Below are 20,139 nucleotides of genomic sequence, written 5' to 3' on the forward strand. Positions count from 1 at the left end.
AGATGATGCTCTCTTCAGGATTTCAGAATCAATGCGACTGGTTGCTCTTTTGTTTGTTTCTTTTTAGCTGTGCTGGTAAATGGTTGAACAGTTGTGCATAGTTTGCAAGCCCATGAGTGCTGTTTTGGCATTTGCTCCCCAGTGTGCTGTTGTGAGCTCCTCGTACCTCTTTAGGATGTCTTTGATGTGCAGTATTGTAGTTCTGCATCACGTTGTCCAGCTGCAGTCTGCTATTGTGGTGTAGATGAAAGACAACCTTTTAAAAAGTTAATTTACTCCTTCTTCAGGTGAAAGAACGTAAATTATTGTGTTTTAGTAAGGTCCTGTTAACAACAGTTGTGGGTAACATAGAGCAGGTTAAAATTGATTGCAAGACATTCACTTTGCCCCCCTGAACGACAATACAGCTTTTGAGGGCAGCATTGGAATGGGCTTCTGAGCCCTGAAGGTCAGAGCATCTGCTGGGGCAGAATGGCTGGCTGTAGGCAGAGGCACTCCCAGCCATCCTTGGTTACCTGCTCTGATTCGGTCAGTCCTCAGGCTGCATCCATGCCAGGGGTACTGAAGTGAAACAGACTTAGAGAGCAGTGGCACTGTGGCAGCCTGTGCTGTGCTGCATACCCTCTTATGCCTGACTGTAGGAGGGTGAAGTGGGAGCCCAAGACCTTCATGCCTGTTCCTACTCTTCAGGCTCTCCACACTGCTGAAATACTTCTTTTAAGCAGTGACTTTGGTTTATTTTCACTCCAGCACTAGAGTACTATACAAATAGTTTATCCCCAGGATTGCTTAATACCATGTTCCTTTAATACTATGTTTTTCTAAACTCTGCTGTGCCCAGTTTCTGTGACAATGGTTGCAGCAGAGTAAGTGCAGCACTTAAAGGGTAGAATGATGACTCCCATCCGTTATTTGAAACAGTCCCTTTTATAATACTTGCCAACAAACTGGGAGTGGGGATGGCTGTTCAGCACTATCATCCTAAAATATTCACATAACTCTAGTTTCTGGGTGTCCTGCATGTGTCCTTTCTTGGAGTTTGTGTCAGTGATCATCATAGGTGATGGCTACAGTGGAAAGAGTTGATGCCTTTGCCACACCCAATGATTTCAGAAGATGCTGAAGCTGAAAAGGCTGTCTGACAGTATCAGCTTTACCAGGCAGAGTCACATTATTAAAAGCAGATAAACTGAGGAGGTTTGTTCTGCAAGAGCAAAGGAAAATTGGATCCTGAGAGGCTTGTGTCCAGATAATGCTGACATAGTGTCTTCTTCATTAGGGCATAATTGGATAGCATTCTTAAGGGATATGGATTTCTGTTGTCCTCTACTCAGCAGGAAACAAGCTCAGATTTGCTCATCTGTTGAAGTTCTTTGCTGTGGGTAGGAAGTTTTTGCTTTAAGGCTTTATTGTGAAAGGTGCATTTTAGCTGAGAAACAATTAGTGTGCAGTGTTTGTCCTGCTACTGGAAATCATATTTTCATGTCATGTGCTAGCACACTGTAAGGGCAGGAGATGCAATGCTGGTCTTAGTTATCTGATAGGTGGGCAGTGGTAGGTGCTGGACTGAGCTGAGCTCAGGTAGGAGCTCCAGTGCCCATCTTTCAGTGGGACTTTGAAGTAGGGTAGCTTAGTTATGCTGCTACTGAAGAAAAGAATCTTTTCTATAGGTAGAACTTAGCCTTGGAATTGGTGGTAGGTGATCCTTCTAGGTTTCTTTCTGTAATAATTGGATTTTGTCTGTTACCTTAGTCTTTGAAATTTGCAAATGGAGGATGTAGACTCTGAGATCAGTGCTAATAGAACCTTTTTGGAGATGCCCACCTCAAAATAATTGGTGTTTGATGATGCTGATTCATGATTGCCCTGAAGCTTCTAGTTTGAGGGAACTGCAAACCCTCTCTGTGTTTCAATAGATACTTAAAAGGCTATAAAACACAGTCTCAGGCTGCACCAGGGGAGGTTTAGGTTGGATGTTAGGAAGAAGTTCTATACAGAGAGAGTGATTGCCCATTGGAATGGGCTGCCTGGGGAGGTGGTGGAGTCGCTGTCATTGAAGGTGTTCAGGAGGAGACTTGATGGGGTGCTTGGTGCCATGGTTTAGTTGTTTAGGTGGGTTGGATTGGTTGATGGGTTGGACACGATCTTGAAGATCTCTTCCAACCTGGTTTATTCTATGTATTCTACTTGAGATATGTTTGTATAAAGAACAGTATTTCTCCATGCTCGTACTACACCTCAGTCTCTTTGGTATTTTGATGCAGCTTCAAATGTTTGTCTGACACCATTTCAATTGTTTAAGAATGGATTGGTCTGTTAAGTTTTATTACCTGCCCTTTGAAATAAGCAGTGCAGTTTTCAGTTGGTGGCATATATATGCTGAGATACTAATTCATCTTCTTGAGCAGAGGACAAACAGGAATAAGGCTCCTATATACAAAGAAACATCTGAACTTGTGCTTGAATATGCAGTATTTGGGTTTTGGTGACTTAGAGATATCAAGCACTCATGGAATGGGAAATATTTGTCAATGTTTTGATTTAAATTAGTAAAATGTCACCCTTAATCTAGATGGAATGTCTAGTAATGTCATGGATTAATAGAAAAACAAACTATGTGAATGTGTTCAAAACACCTGAAATTCATACCTCACTGACTGTGCTTTTCCTTTGCAGGATGTTGTCTGGGGGTTAAACTCTTTATTTACTGTAAGTAAATTACTATTTTACATATCCACTTTCCTTTACTGTGCTTGTTTGGGTTTCAGCATCACCTAATAGGAACCCTGCCTGTGTCCCCTTAAGGTTATTTCCTTTGGCCTCAGAGGGTGTTGTACAAGTATGAAATCAGTTTGTGCTTTTGTTTGTAGGACTGCAAGACTCACATGGATGGTCTGAAATGCCAACTTTTATGTACATTATTCCTACTTTGGATTACAAATCCATTATGGGGTATTTTGGTAACAAGTCACCTGGCATCTTCCACATAGTATGAAATTCTTTCTGCTGGTTTGCAGGAAACAGAAATCCCTATTGGTCTGAGAAGGAATTGTGTTGCTTTAAAAAAACTACATTTAGGGATTTAAAGTGATGGTTAGGATTCCTAGGTTGTTTAGATTGTGGCTTTGCTAGCCCCAGCCTGGTTTTGAAGAGAGAAATTCCTTCTGCTGCTATCTGCAGGAGGAGGGGCAGAGCAGTGATTTCATTCCCAGCACCATCACCAGGATCATGGTGTGATTCTAAAACCTCTAGCAAAATCCAAGCCACTGACTACCTACAGTCTCTTAAGCTTTCCTGGCATCCAAAGACTTGATTTATTTCAACAGCTTCTTTGGTAAATTGATTTAGAAGATTGGAGTGCATTTGCCTTTGCAACAAGGAGTAATTGCATTTCACAGTTTCCCACTGCATGCTAAGTAAGTGGAAGAAAGCTACATCCACTGGAGGTACAAAAAAGTGCTTTTGGAGGCAGAGCTGCAGGTAAAAATAATCTTTTGGGCAAACAGCTGCCAAAGAGCGATGGTCAGGCATTGGAGACCATGGGGATTTGTCATGGGCAGTCAGAGCTGTGCTTCCCAGCTTGGCACTTGTATTTCCTTCACATCCAGCTTCTTATGAATAATAAGGCTTTGAGTAGCTGGCACTGAATTGTACTGGCCTGGCAGATTCTTTTGGGGTTTTCTTGAAGAAAGTGCATGGGAGGAAGATAGTGACATGTAGTCATGAAACTGCCTCTTGGTAGTCTGCCTCTGAACAAGCTGAGTGGAGAAATCTGTGTCCTGACACATTGAAGGCACTTTGTCCAGTCCAGGACCTTTTCAACTGAGATGTGCGTAGTTCTGGGACATGCCCATTCAGCACCCTGGTGCACATCCTCTTGCACATCTAAGTCACCAAATAGAGGGAACCCACTTTGTCATGATTTGAGATGCTTTGGCTTCCCCCAGGTGTCTAAAAGGCACTTTGGTTTATTCATTAAAAGGAAAGACTAAATTTGAAACACTCAAAAACCAGAAACACAAAACAAATCAAAGGTGGAAAAAACAGGTTCTCTGGAGATATTTTCTTCACCTGGGGTCTCTTCACCGTTGATGCCACAGGGTCTATCAGGGACTACTTTTGCTATCCAGTGCTTCTTCCAGCCCCAGAGGTGAGAGAAAAGTCCTCTCTGCCAGGTCTTCTGGAGAAGCGGCTGATCACCCTGGTTAATCTCATGCTCCTCTGAGACACTGGGCAAAACAGGGCACGGCTTGGCTGGAGCTGAGAGGTCTGCAGCAGCAGATGCCTCCCACCTCTTAGGGAGCAGTATCATGACTTCCTTGGGCCAGCTGTTCCACTCCTCTTCCATGTGTGGCCTGATGGCCAGCTGGAGACCACAGCACCGCACTGCTGATGCCACAGAATGTACTGAAGATGCAGAAATCCTCCTTCAGCTCCTGGAGAGCGTGAGCCCAACAACCATCACTCATCTCTTTTAACATCTGTGGTCACAGTATCACAGTATAACCAAGGTTGGAAGAGACCCCAAGGATCATCAAGTCCAACCTGTCCCAACAGACCCCACAACTAGACCATGGCACCAAGTGCCACGTCCAATCTCCCCTTGAACACCATTCCAGGTGTTCTGACCATGGCCAGCCCAGGTATTTGTGACAGCACCAGCCTGGCTGTTGATGTGCCAAGGAGCAAAGGCTGCTGAGAAATGGTGCACATGGGCTTACACATGCAAATGAGCATGGTGACACGGAGTCCTATTCCATTATTCCTAGCTGCAGGCCGGCCGCCGGCAGCTTGGAAGGAGAAGCCATGCTGAAACACTGCCAAACAGCCCAAGGCAGGAACTGCGAGAGTGCAGCATCCATGCTGCTGGGTCAGGGCATTTCCCAGGACTGACCTGGAGGTCATGTCAGCTAGGACAGAGGACTGCACAACTGGGAGCTGCGAGAGAACAAGGAGATAGCTGATAGCATAGACACACCAGGCTTTCTTTAGGTGCATCATATTGAACTACAGACTATAGCATACAAGTGAGGAAACCCACAGCTCTGGAAAATGCAGGTGTTCAAGAACATGTAGCCATGGCACTTTGGGACATGGTTTAGTGACCATGGTACTGTTAGGTCAATGGTTGGGCTCAGTGATCTTAGAGGTCTTTTCCAACTGAAGCAATTCTATGGTAAAATGAAGTGGATTGGTGTCCTGGTTTGAATGAAATGCAAAGATTGTTGCCTGAAAACAAGTTGGAGAGTGACATGAGCCTGTTGCATTTGTGACAGTATTATATTGCCATCACAGGCTAGCCTTGGAAAGGGATCTGGGCTGCAGGCAGGGCAGAGCAGGGGGGACTGTGATTCAGTGTTACTCCCCTTCTATCAGTATCTTGGTCTCCATTGTTTCTTGTTTTTTAACCCTAAACCCTTTCTCCTTCTGAAGTTAATATTTATTGAGATTGAACTGGCAGAACTGAGATTATATTTGCTTTCTGGCCCCTTAGCTCATGGGGTGTTTGCACTCCTGTTCTTCTCAGTCCTGTTTTTCCCATTGCACTAAAACTTTCCTGTCAGGCTCCAGGTTGTACAGTTGCTCCACAGAAGAAATGAAATTGCTTTGCTACATAGATGGTGTTAAGGAAACTCTTCCTGCTTTATCACCAGGCTGTTTGTAGAGGGGTTCTTAAGAGCTGAGTTTACCTTTGAACAAAAATCAATGGGAACTGTGCCTTCCGAAACGTTGAGTGTTCCTTCAAAATTAGATTTAAAACTGCATTAGATTTCAAATAGAAAGGCATCCCTGCCAGAGAGATGTGTGCCAGAGCTGTGCCTGGCACACCACTTGATAGGGTCGAATGCCTTTAATTGACTTGTGATTTGGTTTGCAATCATCAAACTCATTTGCATCTGCCTTTGGCCGGGATGCCTATAAAGGTCGTAAGGAAATGGCACTACGCTTGCTGGTCTTGTTTGCTTGGTTTCCTTATTTTGACTTCCTGGTGTGATGCAGTGAGTGGGAACCTCACAACGTTGTCTGTTTCTTTTCCAGGATCTTTTGAATTTTGACGATCCTTTGAATATTGAGGCTGCAGAGCATCATTTGCGTGACAAGGTGAGTCAGCAGTTTATTTAAAGCACGCTGTTCCCAAACAGATGCACGCAGGGTCCTCGGCAATTCCCAGGCAGTCCTTTTAAAGCGTGCAAGCTGCTACTTCAGGCGGTCGAGTGACTCACTGTATCAGCTACCAGTTCTTCAAACAAAATGTACTTTGGGAAAGTAAACTTGCCACAGCAGTGTTATTCACCGTATGCCAGAGTTGTTGACCATAATGTAGTGACATCCCTAAAATAGATGATATTTTCTTTCACGTTTCTGAGATTTTTCCCTGAAGTTGTATGTGTTCTCTGTGTGACAGTGAACTGGTTTGGTGCAGTGCTGGGAGTAGCCTTTACCTTAGAAGACCCACAGAAAGATCTTACCCTTCTTTGTCTCCTTCAAAATGCAACTTGTTCTTCACAACTCTTACATGTTGTGTGGTTATTTTTAAGCCACAGATTCACAGATTGCATCGGGTTGGAAAGGACCCTCAAAGGTCGCCTTGTCCAACCTCCCTGCAGTCAGCAGCGACACCTCAAGTTAGATCAGGGCCACATCACATCTCACCTTGAAGGTCTCCAGGGATGGGGCTTCGCCCACATCCCTGGACAGCCTGTTCCAGTATTTCACCACTCTCATTGTAAAGAACTTCCTCCTTATGTCCAGCCTAAGTCTACCCTGCTTCACTTCAAAACCACTGCCCCTTGTGCCATTGCTAGAAGCCCCTCTAAACAATCCTTTCTCAGCCTTCTTGTAGGTCCCCTTCAGATTTTGAAATGTTGCTATAAGGTCTCTCCAGAGCCTTCTCTGTTTGAAAGATAGGAGTGGAAACTCTATCTTCATTTCACTGATCTTACTTAATCTGTGTATTGTGGACTAGGAAAAGACAGTGTATTGATTAGTGGTCTCAGGAACATCTGTGTACCTCTCAACTGTGATTGAACATGGAAGTAGAGGTGAACAAAAGTGCTAACCCCTCCATAGTATGGGTCTCAGAAGTTGTGTCACATTATGTTTTGTAGATGCATATCTCAAACAGGCCAAGTGTAACTTTTTTGTGCCGAAGATCTCTTGTTTTAATTAAGCTCTTTTGATACTTTTGTTGTGTTAACCTTAAAGACTGAAGAAAGTTTCCAAGTAAGTGCTGATTTGAAGAGTTCATTGAAAATGCAAAGTCAAGCAGTGCACCTAATTTATCTCATTTTTTCAAGAGGAAGCATCAGGATTGCAAGTTCATCCTTTCAGCTGTTTTCTTGTTTAATAAGATCTTGTCAAATTGTAGTATTTTGTCAGTGTTTGCATGGCTGGGATGAGACTTCAAGCCTGAGGTGAGAAAAATGTAATAGACACCTACTTTGGAACATTTTTTGACAAAGGATGCCAGGAAGCCTTCCAAGCCATAAAACACTGGAAGTTGTAATAGTAGGAATACAGCCCAAGAAACAAAACCAGTGTCATGAAGGTAGCAGACTGAATATTTTTCTTTGTTTGCATTGTTGGACTGAATTATTCTCTAATACCGTGCCAGGGAAATTTGTAGCTCTGTGGCAATGGTGGGATTACACAACTGTGGCTGAGTGTCAAATTTGGCACTTGCTGCCAAGGAAAAGTAGTGTGTCTGGGTAGGTTTTTGTAAGCAGAAGTGCTCCCAAAGTACTTACAGTTTTGTGTTGGATGTGCTGAGACTGGGATAGACAAACCTCACCAGTGCATCAAGTAAATTGTTAGACCTCAGACCAGCCAGAGAGTTATGTCCTCTTCCCAAAAAAAATGATAAAATGCATCTCTACCTCATTCAGAAATTGGAAAACCTATGAATCCACAGGAAGGAAGGATGTTACCTGCTTTTAAAAACATACCCCTCTCTAAGATCAAGAGATGAGCATTCAAAATACAACCTGCTGCACTAATAGCATGGAAGGGTTGGGGTGTTTTCAGATTACAGCAGCTGTGGAAGAAGTGAAAGGGAAATTGAGTGGTTTTTTGACAGTCTTCTAAAATGAAAAATACTTCTGGAACAAACTTTTTATGTAGTAAGCTGCATAGTCTCTTCACAGGCATCTGTAAAATTAATAATCTGCCATGTTAACTGTGGGGTTTTTTGAGTTCATCTGACTTTAGCTTAGAGAAGAAATTGATAGTGACAACTCCAGGTACTGCTGGACTTTCTGTGGCGTATCATACAGCAACATCAAGACAAAACTAATGAGGTCTGTCTGGAGAGAATAAATTGTTCAAGGGAGAGAAATTGCTGCTTTTACAGTTAGCCTCAAAAGATGCAATGGCAGAGTGAGTTTGGTTTTGTTTCTTGCAGACACAGATGTCATGTAGCATATAAGCACTTTGTTGTAAAGTCAAACTGCTGTGGTCCTGCCCCGTCTCTTAAGAAAGTACTTGCAGTACGTGATATGGTTAGTATGGAAATACCATTGAATTTTCCCTGAGATATTTTTGTGTGTAATATAATTTATCTGTAATATTTATGCCCATATGCACAATCTGCATACACACAGATGTGCAAATGTATCCGTATATTCAGTTGTGTATGCAAACATCTGTGTCTAACAGATACTGTAAGAGAATGCCTCTGGTCATTTGACAGTGTGGGAGTATGCAGCTTGTAACAGCCAAAACAAATGTCCCTCCAGCTGTCTTCTGTGATTCTCCAGAAAATGACTCAGTATTTCACTGATGTCATTTCAGATTTGAAATCCTAGGATCCCTTTTGCTGACATTCCAGGTTAAGCGTGGCTCTCCAAGAGGTTAACAGCTTATCTGAAGCCTGCCTCTGGTTATTGAAAATGAGAGACTGGAGTTTGTTCAGTTAGACAGGCTGGTAATAAGTCATCAGAAATGACTGCTGCCTTGTAGATGCTGGAAGAGGTCACATTATAGTTATCAAATCCTTATTATTGATTCTTGGAAAACAGTTGTGCTGTGAATGTTTGTGTTACAGGTCAGGCTGGAAGGGACAGTTCTAATCTCTTCTTGCATAAGAAACCTCTTCATTTTTTGCATTATGACTTACACCTCAGCATGTAGGTGTGGCCATTGGGAGAGCAGCCTTGTTCTAAGATGTAAAAATGATTCAAAATTCAGAGCTCACATTGTTCAATTGACTCCTTTTAAAAAGCTGGTCTATTTCAGGTCTGTGTTTCATGCATCTTCATCTTTCAGCCCTCAAGGGCCTCCTTCAGCTCCAGGAAGGATCTGTTGGTTACTGATTTTCTTCCTTTCCACTTTCCTTCAGCCAGTGATCATTTTACATGAATGATTTTTTTAGATCACATATGATTGCTTCTGCACTTTGGGAGATGACAGTAACTTTTTGGAAGGCTGTGCAAACGATTGGGCAGAGATGTCACTACACGTTTTCACAAATGCTAGAAAAATAAATTATCTCAATGTTCAGACTTGGTAGCCCTCTACTAACATATCCAAAACCTGACAAGTGCTCTAGAGCCTGTGTTGTATTTGGTTATATTCATTAAAAGTCCTTCTCAGTGACAGAGGATTCTGTCTGCCACTTTGTGCGACTTCTAATTTTGCAGAGACAGGACCTCCTGTATTTATCTGCATTAAATGTTACTGTTCAAGTGATTTCCTCATCACTGCAGTCAGCTTTGTAAGACTTCAGTTTTCCCAATTTTGAGTTTATCTTAGCACTGTTAAGTGATGTTGGATGCTCCAAAGCTTAGTTATCCACATGGTAATCATATACACATTCACATGGTCACCTTTTCAGCTTATGAGCTCAATCTTATGTTCTCTTGTTGTGCACCTCCAAAAAGTCTCTGTAGTCAATAACCTCCTTGTCAGTATTTGGGGGGCAGCTTTTAGGTCCTTCCAAGGCCACCTCATCTCCACCGACAAGCTCTGTTCACAGAATCACAGAATGTTAGTGGTTGGAAGGGACCCCTAGAGATCATCCAGTCCCACTTCCCTGCCAGAGCAGGATCACCTAGGGCAGATCACACAGGAATACATCCAGGCACATTTAGAAAGACTCAGAGAAGGAGACTCTACAACCTCTCCAGTGCTCCATCACCTTCACCATAAAGAAGTTTGTTCTCATGTTGAGGTGGAACTTCCTGTGTTCCAGCTTATATCCGTTGTTCCTTGTCCTATCACTGGGCACCACTGAAAAGAGACTGTCACCTTCATCTTGACACTCGCCTGTCAGATATTTGTATATGTTAATAAGGTCCCCTCTCAGCCTGTTCAAGGCTAAACAGCCCCAGTTCTCTCAGTATTTCTTCATAGGAGAAATGTTCAAGTCCCCCAGTCATCCTTGTGGCTTTTCGTTGGACTCTTTCCAGCAGATCCCTGTCTCTCTTGAATTGGGGAGCCCTAAACTGGACACAGTATTCCAGGCAGAGTAGAACCTCCCTAGTCCTGATGGATACACTTTCCTTGATGTACCCTGGGATGCCATCAGCCCGCTTGGCCACAAGGGTACCTTGCTTGACCCATGAATAACTTGCTGTCCACTGGGACTCCAAGGTCTTTCTCCATGGAAGGATTCCCTCAGTCTTTCCTCACCCTGAAGCTTTCCCATGAGTGCTGTCCCCAGTCCAGCATCTGGGACTGTCCCTGTACAGGGGCTGAGTGTGTCCCTCCCAGCAACTGAGCTTCATACTGGCTTTGCTGGGTCTCCCAAGGCCTATGCAGGTCCCTCTGGAGGGTGGGTTGCCTTCCAGCATGTTTGCTGCATCTTTAGTGGCTGTATTTCTGTAAATCTGGTGCTAATTTCCACACTTTGCCAGTTTCTACATTGAAACAAACTTTATTGTGCACGTGTTGACTGTGGCTTTCACCATCTAATAAAGCATTCAGATACAGTTGTGCTTTCCCATCCTTCTTGCCTTCATTTAGCTCATAACTGTTCCCAGCTTAAGGAAAGATTCCTTTGTTCATTTTAGTAGTGTTACTTTCTGGAATGTTCCCGATGCCTACATTGCATGGCAGTTAGATCCAAATCGATGGAAGATAAGTAACCATTCTCTCTTGGTTTAGCACTTCATAAATCAGAATGTGTCTATGTAAACAAAAGGTATTTCCAGCCATTCAGTCTTCTCACACTGGTACAGTCTCGTCAGTTTGGTAGCATGAGTTTTCTTGTTGAATTTAAAGAACCATGTCCTAGCTGAGTAGCTGGGACTGCTTTGGCTTTAGTGGAAAAGTCAACCTGTCAGTAATTGTGTGGATGACCAGAGCCATTAATTGTCAGTCAAATTGATTCCACAGATTACTAAATACACATATTAATGACTACTCACTTAAAAATTGTGTGCTAAAAATCAAAGGATTTGCTGGTTTGCACAAATAGAGCTCTATTGATTTGCTCTCTGTGGCAGCCAAGTAGGCTGAATGCTGAGATAATAGGGATATAATTTGGTGATGCAACACTGAATCAGCTTAGTAGTTCAGGACTTTTGTGTTCCTTAGCCAAAGGTACTATTGGTGCTGTCTGCTATTTGTTAGCTGAAATCTAGAAAGTCACAGAATCACCAAGGTTGGAAGAGACCTCAAAGATCAAGTCCAATCCATCACCACAGACCTCATGACTAAACCATGGCACCAAGTGCCATGTCCAGTCCCCTCTTGAACACCTCGAGGGATGGTGACTCCACCACCTCCCTGGGCAGCCCATTCCAATGGCAAATTACTCTCTCAGTGAAGAACTTTCTCCTCACCTCCAGCCTAAACTTCCCCAGTGCAGATTGAGACTGTGTCCTCTTGTTCTGGTTGCTTGGGAGAAGAGACCAACTCCCTCCTGGCTACAATCACCCTTGAGGTAGTTGTAGACAGCAGTAAGGTCTCCCCTGAGCCTCCTCTTCTCCAGGCTAAACAATCCCAGCTCCCTCAGCCTTCTCCCCATATGTCCCATCTGTCATGGTCACTTTGAGATACTAGTTCAGGACATCACAATTTGCTGGGTCCCTTAAAAGTTCTTTGCCAAAGAACATTCCCAAGCTGTGCATGCAGTACACAACAGAAAAGTTCCTTATGCTGGTCATGTGGCTCAAGGTAGAAATGCTTTTCCAAATATTTCTTAGCTTTCTTCCTTACCCAGGCCTGCCATATCGAGAATGCTCATGCTAATTGCATTTGCCTGATGTATTTGGTGCGGTTTAAAAGCAACTTTTGTCATCCTGCAGATTAGCAAACATTCATTTACTTGCTCATCTATGCTGTTGTGAGCTGTTTTAATAGGAGCAGCTGAGTAACGTTACCCTGTGTTATTTTCCTGCGCAGCCTTTCCATCTTCTCAGTGAAACTCATCTGTCAGTATTCAGTGTAGGGAAGTGCTTCCTGCTGTGTCGTTGTGCAAGAGTGAGACAGACCACTCTGAGAGGGAGGTTTTACCCCCTTATTAAAATCTAGCATGTCTTCTTTCATGGGACTTTTGCCAGTGGCTCTGAAGTACCAAAGCTGAGAAATCTTACCAGAATAAGTGTTTGCCAAGGATCCATCTTAAATGCCAACCATGAGGACTAGGGAGGTTCTCCTCCCCCTCTGCCCTAGTGAGACCACACCTACAGTACTGTATCCTGTTTGAGGCTCCCCAGTTCAAGAGAGGCAGGGATGAGAGTCCAACAGAGAGCTACAAGGATGACTCTGGGACTTCAACATCTCTCCTATGAAGAAGGACTGACAGAACTGGGGCTATTTAGTCTGGAGAAGAGAAGGCTGAGGGAGTATCTTACTCATGTCTGTAAATATCTCAGGGGTGGGTATCAAGTCTCTTTTCAGTGCTACCCAGTAATGTGACAAGGAACAACGGGTATAAACTGGAACACAGGAGATTCTGCCTCAACATAAGGAGAAACTTCTTTACGGTGTAGGTGACAGAGCTCTGGAGCAGGCTGCCCAGAGAGGTTGTGGAGTCTCCTTCTCTGGAGACTTTCTAAACCCACCTGAATGCATTCCTGTGTGGCCTGCCCTAGGTGATCCTGCTTTGGCAGTGAGGTTGGACTAGATGATCTCCAGGGGTCCCTTCCAACCTCTAACATTCTATGATTCTGATTTACATCTTTGGAAAGCAGCAATGTCTATTTCCAATACTGAATAGGAGTGCTGTCACCTCGCTGTTGATAACGTCAAAAGAAGATTAATACCACATTTCTGTGGTCTCTCTGCTTGCCCCAGCCAGGGGAATGAGGGATGTTGTCAGATTCAGTGTAATTACTGCTGGAAACACCCAGTTGCTTTTGGATGCAGAGGGATCAGAATGCTTCCACTGCAGGAACTGATCATCCTGACCTGTGCCTGCATTGTTGTATTTCCAGTTTTCTGCCAGCTTTTAAAGAACATGCAGCATAACATCCCTATGTAAAAGATTTCTTGGCTTTGCCTTTTTTCCCCTGGCTATCTCCTACTGCTGTCAGCAAAGGGAGTTTTGTTTCCATGCCTTTTCCATGGCTAGATCAGTAGCAAAGCTTGTAGCTGTTGTGTTCATACTTCAGTGATTAATTATTTTGCATAGATTTGTGTGGAGGAGTTTGGTTCTGGGCCCAGGTTTTAGAAAGTGTGGAATTTAACTACAGCTGCTGAACTTCAGCAGCTCTAGTTGTCACTAATTGTATTTCTATTCCATCCGTCTTCAGGCAGCTTTATACACTGTTATGACATGTGGATGTGTTTTTATTCTGAGGGAGGGGAGGTTGAACATTTCTAAGATTACTGAGAAGAAAATTCATTAATTACATACAAATCCCAACTTTCCTGATGTGATTGAGTGTAGCCTTTGTAATTCTTGTGGTCTTTAGTTTTTTAATAGCTCATCCTTTACAGGTAAAATTTCTGGTCCTGCTCAAATCATGCCACTTTGGTTCCTCACCACAGCAATGCTATCACACTATCAAAAACCCTCCAGAAGATACCAACAACAGTTTTGCCAGCCTCATTTCACCTGGGATATAGTGCTATATTTTCCTTATCTGTGTCCTCAGATGAATCACACAGTCAGTGTTGGCACCAGTGATATGTGAAGCCAGAAGCTGTTGGGGAGGAGGGGTGTTGGGGCAGACTTCTCCTTGTGCCACTTGCTTGGTGCTGTGACAGCTACTGAATCTTTTTCCTGTTTTTAAATTCTAGAAAATACATAACTGCTTGGCTTTTTGCTGTTTTCTTTTTATTATTAAAGGCTTTTCTTGGTAATAAAATAAGGTTTTTATTTCAGGTTTCTCTGGAGATGTATTTATAATGTTAATGTTGTTAATGGAGTCTGGAGCTGCCTCTTTTAAAGTTTCTTCTTAGAATTTTAATTGCCCTGCATAGCTTCAGTTCCTGAGGAAGCTAGGCTTCAAAAAAAAGAAAAAGTCTCTCCTCTCAATTCATTCCAGTCTTTGGAGGTTGTTCTAATGAGTCTTCTGGGATGAACATTTTCCTTGAATTATTTGAGGACTGTCATTTTGTCTTTACAAGTGAGAGTATTAATCTAATTCCATTAGAAATTCCATTGATAATTGCGAACAGTTGCCGACTACATATTTTACTGGAGAGCTTTTATAACCTTCCATAATTGTATGTAGTTTTTCAAGTCCTTAAACAGAAAACAGTTTAGGATTTTTATAGGATAATCATAATTTCTCAAACCCTTCCTTGGGCAGCTGGGCAAGAACCAGCAGCACCTGACAAAACTCCTGGGCCAGATCCTGGAGAGGGTATTAAAGTATCTTCTGAAAACAGGGAAGTTATTGAAAGCTAAAGTTGTCTGCAGGATGTCTGCCTGTAAGTTAACAATCATAAAGAACAAATACAGACATGTCTGTAACAAGGTATTTAGGCATCTCTTTTGAAATACAGTAAGTTGAAATTTCCCCTAAATTGTCCCTCTGCATCAAAATCTTTCACCCAGCATATTCTCTTTCGTTCTGGAACCACCAAAAACCAGCAACAGTTTGAAGCTGTAAAATGTCTTTTTCACCAGGAGCATTGTTTGGGTTGGTTGATTTTTCGGTTGGCTGGTGTTTGGTTTTTTTTGGGGGGTGGGAGGTGTTGTTGTTGTTTGGGGTTATAGAATAGAATAAACCAGGTTGGAAGAGACCTTCAAGGTCATCGTGTCCAACCCATCATCCAACACCACCTAATCAACTAAACCATGCAACCAAGCACCCTATCAAGTCTCCTCCTGAACACCTCCAGTGATGGTGACTCTACCACCCCCTCAGGCAGCCCATTCCAATGGGCAATCACTCTCTCTGTGTAAAACTTCCTCCTAACCTCCAGCCTAAACCTCCCCTGGCGCAGCCTGAGACTGTGTCCTCTTGTTCTGGTGGAAGAGGAACAGCCAGGAGCAGAAGCAATTGGTTAGGGTTTTTTGTTGTTTTGGTTTTTCTTTTTTCTTTGCTTGTGGTTTGTTTTCTTCTTTCACATCAGAAATTTGTGAAGCCCATTCTCCAAGTGGAAAGGAATTGCAGTTCTGTCTCAGCTCAGGTTTTATCAAACACCGTAAGCCAGTCTGCCACACAGACCCAAAGCCTTGCGCTTTCCAAGCCTCCCTGTGAGGTGCTAAGCACAGAAGTTGGCAGATTTGGGATCTTTCATCTCTGCTGGATCAGAGTAACTTTGTCCTCAGACCAATAATGCTTTGAGGCATTTCAAGAGTCCCAGAGTTCACTGCTTGTGTATCATTTCAGATTTGGTCCTTCTAAAGATTCTTCCAAAACAATATTGTGGCCAGCTGTACTTTTATCCTCCTGGCGTTTTGTTTCTGTGCTTATGCATAGTAAAGGCATAATTACATTTAGATTGAAGTCTGCCTTGAAAATCCATATTACTGTGTAACTGACAAAATGCATTTGAAACTTAATAGTGTCTTCAAATTGGGATTCTTCTTGATGTCTTGTCATTGAGCATTTTGAAGTTAGTTTTCTCCTATTAATGTGATTTCATATATCAGAAAGTTAGCCTGTTTGAAATGTGCTGTGATGCATGTGAATGAAAAACATGGTATAAGTGCTGGCATGTCACAGGTGTGTTGAATACTCTAAAAACAAATAGTAATGCAAAATAAAAGTAAAACTTGAAACTATAGGGGAAAAAATATTCATTATCCATATGTCTTAAACAAGAAGACCTGCAGAAGTAATTCATTTAACTGGTCTTACTGCTAACTTCTCTGTTTCTCTGCCATACCTGCTCTTTTTTGGTTATCATTTCGGTATCAAGGTCATTAGCTCCCTTAGCTCCTGCAGTGATTCTTCCTGTTCAGAACAGATTAGCTCTTTTCCCTTGCAGCTTCTCCTGAACCATCCCAAACTTTGCAGAAATAGAAGGAGGGGCTGCCAGCGGCTGCCAGCCAGCGTAGGCGCCTTCACAAACTGGTGACTTCAATGCAGAGCAACACCTTTGCATATTGAAACAAAAGGGAGGTCATTCTGCCCCTGTACACTGCACTGGTTAGGCCGCACCTCGAGTACTGTGTCCAGTTCTGGGCCCCTCAGTTTAGGAAGGATGTTGACTTGCTGGAACGAGTCCAGAGAAGAGCAACAAAGTTGGTGAGACTTGGAACACAAGCCCTACGAGGAGAGGCTGAGGGAGCTGGGGTTGCTTAGCCTGGAGAAGAGGAGACTCAGGGGTGACCTTATTGTTCTCTACAACTACCTGAAGGGAGGTTGTAGACAGACGGATGTTGGTCTCTTCTCCCAGGCAGCCAGTACCAGAACAAGAGGACACAGTCTCAGGCTGCACCAGGGGAGGTTCAGGCTGGATGTTAGGAAAAAGTTCTATACAGAAAGAGTGATTGCACATTGGAATGGGCTGCCTGGGGAGGTGGTGGAGTCGCCATCACTGGAGGTTTTCAGGAGGAGTCTTGATGGGGTGCTTGGTGCCGTGGGTTAGTTGTTTGGGTGGTGTTTGGTTGATGGGTTGGACGCGGTGATCTTGAAGGTCTCTTCCAACCTGGTTTATTCTATGTATTCTATGTATTCTAATATAACAACTGAGCAATGAGAACTGTTGCCCTTCACTTGAGACACTAGCTGATATCTGTGTTGGAAATGAATGAAGCATCTCTGGGAGGAATCTTTTCTTTATTTTCCCCTTACCTGAGAACTGCTTAGACTCTGCTTTTTAGAGTTTTACCTTTGGCTTCATGTAAAACTCAAGGACAGAATTGCTTAGTGCTTTGAGACAAATTGCAGAGCTTAAGAACAGAGGTACCATGACTATTGTAGAGAATGGATCATTTAGTGCATTGACATTTCTTGCTTGAAGAATTTGGCTTGGCTGTCCTCTGTAAATGAGGAGCAAATGACTTGTTGAGAGCATTTCTTCCAACTTTGGTTTGTATGGCTGGAAGCAAAAAGCTTTTCTTTGGGTGTTCTTCTCTGGGTTTTCTGCTTGCTAGATTCAATTGTTGACACTTGAAAGTATTGAAGTAAATTTATCTGAGAATTAGAAATATTATCCACTGGTCTGTCCTAACTGTTGCTAACTTTGGGTGCAAAATAGTTTGCATGGATTCTACTCACCAGGATTGTCCAGGATTCTGTGAAAGACATCCCATTACAAAACATTTACGGTATACAAAATACACTAAATAAAATTTCGTGGTCCACAGATGCTGCATCTTGTCACTGTACATTTCAGAGGGGATATTATTTGTGGTCAAAAGAACTAGAAATAACTCTAAAACAAGCATTCTATTTTCTAGATGATGATGAATTATGTGAAATAGCTGTGTGGCTGTGATGGGGGCAGTATTCATCAAAGAAACTGAAAGGAGTTGAAATGGTTTTATTTTGCATAGTAGACAAAGGCATCAGAAGTCAAAAACCAGCTCTGTATTACCTGAGTTTACATCCTGTTTCTTCTCCCTAAGTACTTGTTTCTCTATTGGTTTGTATCCAGACAGTATACTCCAAAGGTTTTTAATGGCAAACCATATTTTCTAATGCCTTCTCTAAGGATTTTTTTTTTTTTTAAGCCAGTGCTCATTTAATTCATCACTGCATTATTTTTTACCCCAATTATCTTCGTCAAACTCATTACCGTTGCCAGCAGTTTTCCTTCATAGCCATACTGTTGTGTTGGGTTTTTTCCCCCAGTTTCCCAGATGTAACCCTATGAAATTCTGCATGCAAACAGTGCTAATGATATTGGAAAAATTCTGATCATTACTGTTTTTTCTTCTTTTAAGCTCTGATGCCTGAAGTTTAGTGATGGCTCAAGAGAGCTGGAAAATTAGCCTTCAAACAGAGACATCATTTTGAGAACATTAACTTGGAAGTTCACTTCAAGTGGTCTTCTAAAAAAAAAAAAAAATCATTAATAATGTGTTTGAGCTGGAGCAACCATGCGTGAGGTTGGTTGTGCTTAGATGCTCATAAGTGATGCAGAGCAGTTTCTCCTCTGCTCCCTGCTTGTTTAACTGCAGGGGGACATGGTGGTGTGAGAAATTGTGTTGCCTTTAATATTTGGCTTTCGCAAGGACCGTGGGGTTCGGTCGTTGGGCTGATTGGTTGGTGATGGTCTGTATTGTGTGAGGCATTGGGAGAGAAAGGTGAGGCGCCAACAGGTCTAAAGACTGGCCAGGTTAAAAGTGCAGGTTTTGTCTCAGTCCTGATGGAGAGGGGTGGGAGCGTGCTGGGGAATCTATGAATATGTACGTTTTAATATATTGATATGTCTGTTTGCCGTCTATTTAAGTTCAGCTTGTGTTGTTATGATGCCCCTCTAGCAAACTCGCTCTGCGCCCAGCGCTGTGTTGCCTTTATTTTATAATAAACTGGTTATCTCACAGTGGGAGGAAGTGATAGAGCATGTCTAAGTGACTTGCATTGTTGCATTACAGACGGAAAACCTGTGCTTTGCCTCTTTCTAAGATTGCATGCTGAAATCTGGCTGGTTTTTCTTTGTGCCACTTCCCTCAAGCTTCAAGTGGTGGGAAGAAGAATTGCTCCTCAGAGTCCAAGCTTCCCCAGTGTCAGAAGTACTATTCTCCCACTGGAAGAGTTGCCACGGAGAAGCAATAGATCTTACTAGATATCACAGCTCTTCCTTGTGTTTGATGTGGGAGCCTCTTCAGTCTCTTCTACCAGATTTTACTGAAGAGCCTTCACACAAAATTACTTTTGCACTTCATTGTAATAACCTTGACAGCTTTGTTGGGTGAAAATGCTTTTGATTAAAGTGGAAAGTTTTGAGTTTGCAGTTTGGCTAAAGAGACAATCACGTTTCTTGGTAGCTCTTCTATTTTGTGTTACTCTCACTGGTTAGTCACTAAAATTTCCTGCATAGGTGGCCCAACCAAAATCCACTAGGTGCTGTGGAACCATCTGGTTAGGTACTCTGAAGATATCATTTGCAGTGATCCTGTGTCTAGTCTAGAAATCACCACTATAGTGGAGGGCTCTGTGAGTTCAGAATTCACAACTGTTGTCTCTTTCAGTACAGTGCAGGTTTTTTCCTGCTTGTGGAACGTAAGTGGGTATTTAAAAGGTCATCATGGTTTTGCGGTTCTCCCTTGCCCCAGCTTTACATCTTTACTGTGAGAAACGAACTCACAGCTGAAATTTATAACCAGTTTATTATAAAATAAAGGCAACACAGCGCTGGGCGCAGAGCGAGTTTGCTAGAGGTGCACCTTACCAACATGAATTGAACTTATATAGACGGCAAACATACGTATTCATATATTAAAACATACATATTCATAGATTCCCCAACACGCTCCCACCCCTCTCCATCAGGACTGAGACAAAACCTGCACTCTTGACCAGGCCAGTCTTCAGACCTGTTGGCGCCTCACCCTTCTCTCCCAATGCCCCACACAATACAGACCATAACCAACCAATCAGCCCAACGACAGAACCCCACACTCCCCAGTAATTCCCCTTGCGAAAGCCAAATATTCAAAACAGTTTCTCACATTACCTATGCAGGTCACAATGCATTAGAGTCCATCTTCCAAGGTGGTTCTTTCTTGTCTTTCACTTAGTTGAATGTCAGGCTCTGCCCTGTACTTCCTCACTGAAAACAACCTGTTAAATGCTTTGAAGTTTTGCTTGATTATTTTTAAGGAATTAAAAACTGGGCACATTG

The 20,139-nt window shown here is 42.8% G+C and overlaps 1 protein-coding gene across 3 annotated transcripts in view; it reads left to right on the forward strand.

Annotated features, from left to right (window-relative positions):
* Nucleotides 1-20,139, forward strand: part of UBE2F (ubiquitin conjugating enzyme E2 F (putative)) — a 90,059-nt gene that overhangs the window by 51,387 nt on the left and 18,533 nt on the right. For all 3 annotated transcript variants that reach the window (XM_009900832.2, XM_054171875.1, XM_054171868.1), the window contains 2 exons: nt 2,677-2,709; nt 6,040-6,102. In XM_009900832.2, coding sequence (XP_009899134.1) covers nt 2,677-2,709; nt 6,040-6,102 — 96 coding nt within the window. The remainder of the gene's footprint in view (nt 1-2,676; nt 2,710-6,039; nt 6,103-20,139) is intronic.

The sequence above is a fragment of the Dryobates pubescens genome, chromosome 2 (genome assembly GCF_014839835.1).
Source record: "Dryobates pubescens isolate bDryPub1 chromosome 2, bDryPub1.pri, whole genome shotgun sequence".
Classification (NCBI taxonomy): domain Eukaryota; kingdom Metazoa; phylum Chordata; class Aves; order Piciformes; family Picidae; genus Dryobates; species Dryobates pubescens.